This window comes from Cyprinodon variegatus, unplaced genomic scaffold, assembly GCF_000732505.1.
Source record: "Cyprinodon variegatus isolate N-32 unplaced genomic scaffold, C_variegatus-1.0 Scaffold910, whole genome shotgun sequence".
NCBI classification, from domain to species: domain Eukaryota; kingdom Metazoa; phylum Chordata; class Actinopteri; order Cyprinodontiformes; family Cyprinodontidae; genus Cyprinodon; species Cyprinodon variegatus.
This window is the reverse complement of record NW_015151363.1, coordinates 35,150-45,317: the sequence shown is the minus strand read 5'-3', so window position 1 is coordinate 45,317 and position 10,168 is coordinate 35,150. Positions and strand designations below refer to the sequence as shown.

General features: G+C 42.6%; 1 protein-coding gene across 1 annotated transcript in view; it reads right to left on the bottom strand.

The window, feature by feature from the left end:
* Positions 1-1,094, bottom strand: part of LOC107099801 (GTPase IMAP family member 8-like) — a 15,162-nt gene extending 14,068 nt beyond the window's left edge. The window contains exon 1 of the mRNA XM_015398068.1: positions 665-1,094. Coding sequence (XP_015253554.1) covers positions 665-1,094 — 430 coding nt within the window. The remainder of the gene's footprint in view (positions 1-664) is intronic.
* Between the last annotated feature and the right edge of the window lie 9,074 nt (positions 1,095-10,168).

Below are 10,168 nucleotides of genomic sequence, written 5' to 3'. Positions count from 1 at the left end.
GGAAAGTTACTTGATAAATAAAGCAGCGACGCTACGGTCAAGCTACTTGAAAATGTAGTTAAACTAATAGCTTCGCTACATGTAGCGGCGCTACTGCCCATCACTGCAGCCATGGATATTTAAATTATCACTGTAACATTATAGAAAATAATTATATATTTACTTTGCAAAAGTACAACTGCTAACATGCAGAAAAGCAAAGACAAAAAAGGGGTATGAGACTAAACAACCTAATGTGTCTAAATTGTGAAAGATTGTTTGAAATAAAAGAATGGAATGGAAATAATTACATTTTCCTGAGACCAGTAGGGACAAAAACAACAAAGTGGTTGATTTATAAGAATTGACACCATTTTAGCTGATGTGGTTACCATGTAACCATTCTTAGTATGTTTTTCATTTTTGTGCTTCACTTCTGTTATGCTTCTGCTACTGTGATCTGAAAGATCAGATCAAATATCCTAATTTGTAAGAAACCGCCATGAAATAAAAAAGACAACAAACAAAAGGCAAAGGAGGGATGATGTTGGAAAATATTGGTGAATGTTTCCAAAAAACCTTCTGACAGAAAAAAAAACAGAGAGGGTGGATTGGTGAAGAAATGAGCAAATATTTTCAAACCACGTTCCATCAGACTGAGAACCTTTCTTATAATATTTTCTACCTCCGCCTGAGATATGATCTATTTTATCCAGCAGATCCTGGACCTGCTTCCTGTTTTCCATCTCATTGTTGTTAAGAACGTGGTACATCCCACTGCAGCTTTTCAGCAGCTTCTGCAGGTTCTGATCCTCTCTAACAAACTGATCCAAGTTTATATCAGTGTCTTTCAGTCGATCTCCGTAGGTGAACAGGATCATGGTGTGTTTGAGGACCTCAGGACCCAGAATCTTCTGCAGGATTGTTGGCCCTTCCTGCTCCTGTTTGCTGAACCTTCCTAACTGGAGAACGAGGAGGAAAACATGAGGACCAGGAGAGCTCTGCTTGACAGCTTCCTCCAGCTCTTGTTTGATATTCTCTGCAGAAAGACGGGAGCTGCAGAGCCCTGCGGTGTCCACCACAGAGACTCTGCGGCCCAGAACTTCTCCATCCATTCTCTTACTTCTCAGAGTCACTGGGATGAAGCTGACCTGACAGTCAAATGCCTCTTTTCCCAGGATGGTGTTTCCTGCTGAGCTCTTCCCAACTCTCTCCTGACCCACCAGCACCACTCTGACGTCAGCCTTTTGCTCTGATTCTGAAAACAACAGAAGGACATCAGCAGAGGACAGAGCTTCAGACACTATGGGACAATCTGAGAAGATTTAGGGATAATTCAAAATAAGACATAACACAGACTGTTATTTACCAGGTGTGCATTTATTGATCAATTATGAATATTAAATCACACAAAGGTTTGGGAGATGAATGTGTTAAAATAACTGAATCAACAATTCCCCTTTATTGTCTATTACTGATCTGTTGATAAGTTCATATAAACCACACATATAACTTACAGTATGTTCAAACCAGCCAATAAATGAGGACTTAAGATTAAATGATTACAAATTAGGATAAATATGAAACATTTAGTTAAAAAGTCAGAATATGATATGATCAAAAACAACACACATAATTTTTACAACAATGGAGCCTCTCTTATCTCTTTATCGTTGTCCCAGAGCCTTTTAGAGGCTGCTTCTGAATGATAAAAAAGTCAGGTCAATTAAAGTACACTGCAAGACATATTTTTCGATACTGCAGTCATAGCAGCTCCACCAACAGCTCCTGCTGCAGCTCCCACTGCAGCTCCTGCTGGTCCTCCAACCCTCCTTCCATAAGCAGCTCCAGCAGCAGCTCCAGCAGCAGCTCCAGCAGCAGCTCCAGCAGCAGCTCCAGCAGCAGCTCCAGCAGCAGCTCCTGCAAGAAAGTCCCAAATGAATGAGTTGTCTTTCTCTGCTTTTTCTCTTGCATCTTCAGGACTCATCCCTGGATGTTCTTTCAGAAGTCTTTCCATTTCTTCTCTATTGGCTTTCTCTGCCTTTTGGAACATTTCATTGGTGTAGTAGCTTCCTCCATTTTCTGTTAACATTTGGTTGATCTTCTCCAGCAGCTCTCTGACTTGAGCTTGATTCTTCTCGTCATTGTCAAAAACATGGTATCGTCCCTGGCACTGATCAATAAAGTCAGAGAGAGCTTTATTCTCCTTGATTAAACCCCCCATTGCTTCTCTTCCTCCCATCTCACTCAGCACGTCTCCATGAGTGAATAAAATCATGCTGTATTTGGAAGCTTCTTCTCCAAACCATTTCTGGATCATTTTCACTGCAATCTTTTCTTCTTCTGTAAATCGGTTCAGCTGGATAACAACCAGGAACACATGAGGTCCAGGAGCAGCCATACAGATGCATTTTGCCATCTCTATCAGTGTTTCTCTGTTTGGTTTTAAAGTACAAAACAGACCTGGAGTGTCGACTACAACCAGTGTCTCATCATTAAAACGACTGTAGTTCTTCTCACAGGCGGATGTTACTGATGACAGGGAGGGTTTAGATTTAAAACATTTTTTGCCCAATATGGTGTTTCCTGCTGTACTCTTTCCAGTTCCAGTTTTCCCAGTAAGAACCATCCTGATTGCTGGTTTCTTGGAAGCTGTTGGAAAATTTGAAAAAAAAGTGAACCTAAACAAATACACTAAAACAGCTGCCTTTGTATTATCTCAGATCAATTTAATCCTATTCAAATCAAGTGACTCAATATTCAGCCTCTTTTTCAAAAACCCAGATCCAAAGATAATAACTTATGTTTTTTAAACATTAAGAAGCAGAAGGTTTATTAGGATCACCATTTGGTTTTGGTGCATAAAAAGTTTGTGTAATCTAACAGTGAAAAATCTATTAGCTCATTATTCCAACATCCATAAACGGCAGCTGCTTCGACAGCTAAAGACCTCATGAATGCGACATATGAATGCTACAGCAAGAAGGAGCCAAGAGACAGGGTCAAACCTGTCACCCTTTACTGTGATGGATAACTAAACTTCTACCACTGGATGTTAACCCTTCAACAATTGCCTGGTACCAGGGCTCAATGATATAGAAATAACTTAAGGTGAGATCGACTGACCAGAGATAAGATCATGTGTAAATTAAGAGTCTGAAAATTATTATGAGATCATCACATCAGAGCTAAACCAACATTGTGTTAGGTTTCTGTTTCTGTTGTTTTTCTTTTGCTCCTTGATTTCTAGTGTTTAGTTTTCTTTTCACCATGTTTCTTTATCCTAGTTATTTGATTATTATTTTGTTGTTTTATTATTAGTTCCTGTCTTTCAGGTTTTCCATTTGTTGTCCTCTGCTGCCCTATTGTGTCCCTTTTCTCTTGCTCTGTTTATGTTCAGCCCTCACCTGTTTTGAATTCCCTCATTAGCCCTCTCCCTGTCTCTGTCCCCTTTAAAACCCCTCCCTCTGCAGTCCCTCTTTGCTGGTTCCTCGTCTTACCTTTCCTCACCCTGGCTCCTTGATGGTTTTCCCCTGATGTCTCCATGGTTCTGGTTTGTGTTTGATTTTTATGTCGGATTTTTTGGATTCCTGTTTTTGTTTAACATTTTTAAGTTGGATTTTTGGATACCTGTTTTTCTTTGCCTGATCTCTCATTAAACCCTCCAAGAACTCACCTATGCCTCTCAGCTTCTGCTTTTGGGTCCAAACAAAAACCTCAAAACCTAATCCTGACACTCTCTCTCTCTTGCTTTTTTCTGTAACAAGTAACTTAACCAAATATTACTCAAACAAACTGAACAAAAGTATAAAGTACTCCAAAATATATTTAAGTACAGTGGTGTAGTATTTGTACTCTGCTACTAACACTGCTGGATAATAGCCCTAACGCTTTGCTTTCACAAGCACAGCATTATGACTGTAGCCATAAGGTTTCGCTTGATCCTTGTATATTAAACTTCATTGAAAATTATTTAGAGAGTAAAATCGTACAGTATACAACGGACATGGTGACTGAAAGGGAGGTGAGAAAAAGGGGAAAAAGAACTAAGGAGAGAGGAGTAAAAGAGATTGTGATTGTTTTAATAACTAATTTATTTTCAATAAATAATAATAAATAATCGACATAGTATCACAAACTATGTAACAGAAAATTCCACAAAAAGAAAAAAGAGAAAAACATAAACCACAGAATAAATTACATCAGGCATCCTAAAACTCGGTCCTCAAGGCCCCCTGTCCTGCAGGTTTTAGAGGTTTCTCTGCTTCAGCATAGGTGGTTATAATGACTGCAGTAGACCAAAGGCTGTTAATCAGCTTTCAATTAAAATCAGCTGTGCTGGAGCGAGGAAACCTCTAAAACCTTGCAGGACAGGGGGCCTTGAGGACCGAGTAAAAAATGAGTTCTCCTCCTACCACACTACAAATTACTTTCCCATAACTCCAGATGTGGCAAAAAGGATCTAAATCTGAAAATGATCTGTAATAATTAAGGGTTAGGGTTAGGTTTTTTTTCCATATATGTTGGAAATAGTTCTCAAAAGCCCAAAAAGTGCTTACAGATTAACGCAGTCAGAAAAGCAAGTGAAACACTGTTTCTCTCTGTTCACAAAATGGACATTTTACTTCTACAGCAGGACATAAGAGAAACAAAACTTTACAGTTACAATACTATGAAGGATTCTCAATTGTAAATCTGCATGTTGTTTCGTTAGAGGAGGCTTATGCGATGATTCCATTCAGGCTTTAATTTAGGTGTTAAAGAGAAAGGGCCAGAGCTGTTCTTTATCCCAGGTAACAGTCTGAAGGTTTGAAAAGGGGCAAAGTGATTTAGTAAGTAACTTCATGATAATCAGCCAAAGGGAACATTCATGTTCACTTAACTTGTGCTTCCAGTAGCACAAAAGCTGACCAAAATCTCAAACAGATTTTATTACCAAACAAACTGTGAGTTTAACAGGATCATCCAATCGAGGTCCAGCCAGCTCCGGCACCCTCCCAAGGCAATAAATATTTGCAGTGCGGAGCAGTTTGGAACAGGTTGTTGTTCCCCACGTAGGAGGATCCGACAAACTCTCTAACAGAACCGGTTCCTGGAGCAGCCAGTGCAGAGACTCAGCCTGCTGCTGCTTCCTCAGTAAAGGAAGTGAGGCAAATCGAGACCCATGCCACCAAATCTCAGAGGAATGAATAAACAGACAACTACAGAGACATTACACCCAGGAATAGAAATACCACATACATCTTTCCTCAGCTTATGAAGCAAACATTATATTGCCAATGATGTAGCATCCCTGACAAAGAAAAATATCTTGTACTCCGTGCAGAGCAAAGAGACTAGTCACCAGTTCCTACGATCCTGTAAATCCCCTTTCTTCATAAGCAGACTAACGACTGCCTGTCTGCAGCTCCGAGGCAGCTCTACAGGCTGCCTGTGATCACCTCCAACAAGTCTTTGCCAATCACAGATGAGAATGACTTGTAGAAATCAACAGGAAAACCGTCCATGGACTGTCCGGGAATCTGACATTCATTCCAATTCATGCAGTGTCAGCTGAGCCTCCAGTTTTCGATCAGCATCCATTTGAGGAAGTGGATGTTGCACTTTGTGGAAACCATTGCTCACATCCGGATTCTTAAAATTTTCACTCTTAAAAATGGTGTTAATAGAAACTGACAGCAGACTTCCTGATTTCAGAAGAACCTGGGATAGTAGAACAACAGCCTGACGTTAGAGAGTGAAAAATCTTTCTTTGCACATTCTTATTTTCTAGTCCAATGAAAAAGTGAGACGGGGCATCTATCTCTGTTACATTTAGGAGACATGATCTGACCAAGGCTCCTTTGGCTGTTGTGCCCAACAGGTTTGCCAGAATGGCCTTTTAGCCTTGAGGCAATCTTAAAACCCTCAGTTTCCTGTAGAGCCTGCCAAATACTGCAGCTCCACTGATTCCTGCCCCTGGTTCTGTGAACCAGAATAAACAGGCTTTATTCACCTCTGCCTACTGGTCTCTGCGTTTGGGTCCTCCATACAAACACAGATTCATGACAAGAGCAACAAACCAGAAAGTGATCAGAAAATCTAACAGGAATTATTTGAAATTCTTAACTATATTCAAATGATGTCTAAATTCATATATACAATCCAATCTTGATAAGGATTAAATATGTTTAAATGGACTCCATGTATACTGTCTTTAATTCCTGCTGAAACCTCTCCACACATCTGAAAGATCAGAGGGTGCAGTCAACTGCCCGAGCCTCCGAGAGGATTCAGCATGAGGCTCTAAGTAGTTTCTATCAAGTAAGGGATATTCACTGGAATTAAAATCACCACACAGAACCAATAATCGTTATAACTACAATAATTTACAGTGTCCTGTAAAATATTTAATAGAAACATTCTATCCATCACCTTAGCTGGAGCATACACATTAAGAAAAGCTAAATTCACATTTTCATATTTGGCTTTACCTTTCACTAAATGAGCTTTGATTATTTCCTCTGCTTCACAAGGAATAGGATAAAAATACTTATAAAACCAAATTCCCACATCGCCACAACAGCTGCACTTATAACTAAAAAAAACCTCCCCTCCACATTCCTTTTTATTCACTCTCATTATCAGTAGTGCTGTGTGTTTCTTGAACTAAAATTATATACATTTTCTTTTAAGCTATAAATCAAAAAATCTTCATCCCTGGCACCATTTAAATTTAAAGTGCCTATTTTAAAATCACACATACACATGAAGAAACAAAAGAAAATCACTACTATCAGACTCTAAACTGCTCTCTCCTACTTTGTTCGCTCTCTTAACTCTGAGAGCATTAATGTTTGTTGGGATAATTATAATTGATGATGTGTGAGTTTATTACACCTTGGTATTGGCTGCCTATTGCATGTCAGAATTGATGTTTTGCACAATAGTGATCTAATTATGTACAGTTATAATCATTTTTATGTTTGTGGCAAATATTTGGGAATGGAATGGGAGCAGTGTCCCTCAGCTAAGAACAAAGTGTAATATTTTGATAAGGCTAAAGCCATGGATGTTTAATCATCTGGTAACGTGTATGATGCAATGATATGATGAATTGGCAGTCTGGAGATGTATAAAATGCCTTTTTAACTGTAATCTGTCACTTCCTGAGAGGTGAGCAGCTGCCATTCTGTAAACCCTAAGCATTTCTCTGATCTGAGTAAGATTACAATTTCTATTAGAATCTGTTGTCATGTCTCTGTCGTATCTCCTATTTTTAAGGAAATAAATCAGCGCGGACCAACTGTGTCTTGACGTTACTCCATAACTTTATTGAACAACCAACTTCCACAGACGTAAGGCGTCACACCCCCCCGTGATCCCACATACACAATCCTATTGGTCTACAGTACTCCCTGTACGTAACCTGCGTAAAGCATTAACCCTTGCTGTACTGTATTCAGATACACCACATCTCCCCCCATATTTTTTTACTTTTTTTTTTTTTAAAGTCCATCTAAACCTGCGGAAGAAAGCAAGGTTAAACAAAACCTGTTAAACACTTCTGATTCTCTGACTATAACTGTCTTAACTTCTTAAATTCTATTTCCCAAATACAGCATTTTCAAACTTCTTTTTTTTTTTTAGTACACTTTTCCTCTTGAACCGGTACATTATAAAACAACATTTCCTGCACATTATGAACATTAACACCATCTCTCTCTTTTTTTTTTTTTTCTCTCTTACTCATAAGTTCAGTCTAGTGGGCTGTTTAATCACCCTTCCAGACCTGGTTCTGGGAGTAGAATCTCCCGGAGAAGGCACTGGAGACCCCAAAACAGGTGGTGCATGATCCTGCTCTAGGACCGGCAGTGGCTCCTGTTGCTGCTGTCCACCCTCATCCTGTGCTGGCGACTGGAGTGGTATAAGATGCATGCGGTTTCGTCTTACCTCCCCATGCGGTGCGTCCACGAGGTAAGATCTCGGCGAGGTGTGCCTCTGGATTACTGTCCCAGATGTTTTTGAGTCAGTCATCCACACCTCCTGACCTGGTGACAGGCCACTAAGTGGCTTCGCACGATGACGCCTGTTGAAGTTTGCAGCATCTGACATCCTCTTCTCCCTTTCTTTCTGAAACAGCAAGCTGCGGTCAGGCAGCGCAGGTTGTAGCTCAGATGGATGTGTCGGCACTGTGGTGCGGAGACGTCGACCCATGAGCAACTGTGCCGGGCTGTATCCATTTTGAAGAGGAGTGGCTCTATATGCAAGAAGAGCCATGTACGGGTCGGATGCTTTCTTCAGAAGATTTTTCATGGTCTGTACAGCTCGCTCAGCCTCGCCATTGCTACGTGGGAATTTGGGGCTACTGGTAAGGTGTTTGAACCCATATGCTGTGGCGAAGGAAGTGAACGCCTGGCCGGAAAATTGAGGCCCATTGTCAGACATGAGACTCTCTGGGATGCCGTGCCTGGCAAACATTGACTTGAGATGGTTAATCACATCCTTGGATTTTGTGTGTGTCAACAGGGCGAGTTCGACATATCTGGAGAAGTAGTCAACGACGAGGAGATAGATCTTCCCCCCTAGCTCAAAGAGGTCGGCCCCCAGCTTTTGCCACGGGCGCTCAGGGCAGTCTGACGGCATGAGCGGCTCACTGTGATTACGGCGCTCTTGCAGACATGTTCTACATCTGAGCACCATCTCCGTGATTTGTTGTCCGAGCCCGGGCCACCACACGGTCTGACGGGCACGTGCTTTGCACTTCACAACCCCTTGATGACCCTCGTGCAGCCTGTCCAGCACGTCGTTCCGCATTGCTGCTGGAATGACCAGACGCGTGTCCTTCAGCAACAATCCATCTTGTACAGTGAGTGTGGCCTGTTCAGGCCAGAAGTGTTTTAGGAGCGGTTCCTGCTTTGCGTGCTCTGGCCATCCGTCTGCACACATTTTCATGACGCGAGAGCACACACTGTCAGCCTCCAGCTGTGTCTTTAGTGTGTCCATAAACGTGGGACTGACCGGCAAATTGTTGACAATGCAGTCCACATAAATGTTCGTGCTCTCCATTAGTTCGGTGTCATCTGCGGTCATCTGTTCCTGATTTGGTGACCGTGACAACGTGTCGGCAGTCCAGAGCGATTTCCCTGGAACATGCACGATGTCGTAAGAGTAGCGCATGAGCCTCATTCGAAAACGCTGTATCCTTGGTGGCAACAGGTCGAGCGCTTGTGCGCCCAGTAAGGAAAGGAGTGGTTTATGGTCAGTCTCTAGACAGAAGTGCTTTCCTAACAGGAAGTCCCGGAAGCGCTCACATGCCCAGGTTAGACCCAGGGCCTCCTTTTCGACCTGCGCGTAGCGTTGCTCTGTGGGTGAAAGTGAGCGGGATGCGTAAGCCACCGGCCTCCACTCACTGTCCCATTTCTGGAGGAGCACACCCCCCAGTCCGTACGATGAGGCGTCTGCCGATACTTTGGTGTCCCTGCTCGTGTCATACATGGCTAGGACCGGTGGAGAGGTCAGTGCCTCTTTCAGCACCCTGAAAGCCGCCGCCTGGTCCACACCCCACAGCCAGCAGTTTTTCTTTGAGAGGAGGTCGCGGAGAGCTTTGTCTTTCTCTGCCAGTTGGGGTATGAATTTCCCCACCTGGTTCACCATTCCCAGGAAGCTCCTCAACTCGCTCACGTTCGTAGGCTCTTTCATGTCCCTGATCGCCTTTATCTTCTCTGGATCAGGCCTGATACCTGACGCGGTGATGACATGCCCGAGGAAGACCACCTCACTCCTGTAGAGCTCGCACTTGTCTGTATTTAAAGTTACCCCTACTTGCTCGAGCTTTCTCAGTAGGGCATGTAGACGAACGTCGTGCTGATCTTGGTCTTTTCCACATACCAGCAGGTCATCGATGTGGCAGACTACCCCATCCAGTCCTTCTATGACCTCAGCCATAACACGCTGGAAGTGCTCAGGCGCAGAGTTAATCCCAAACGGAAGACGCTGGAAATGGTACCGTCCGAAAGGTGTTATAAATGTTGTGAGCTTCGCTGACTCCTCTGCTAAGGGAATCTGCCAGAAACCCATGTTCGCGTCTAGCTTACTGAAGACCCTAGCTCCAGCTAGCATCCCTAGGCTCTGTTCGACTGATGGTAGGACGTACTTCTCGCGGCACACATACTGGTTCAAACCTGTGAAGTCCACACACAGGCGTAGG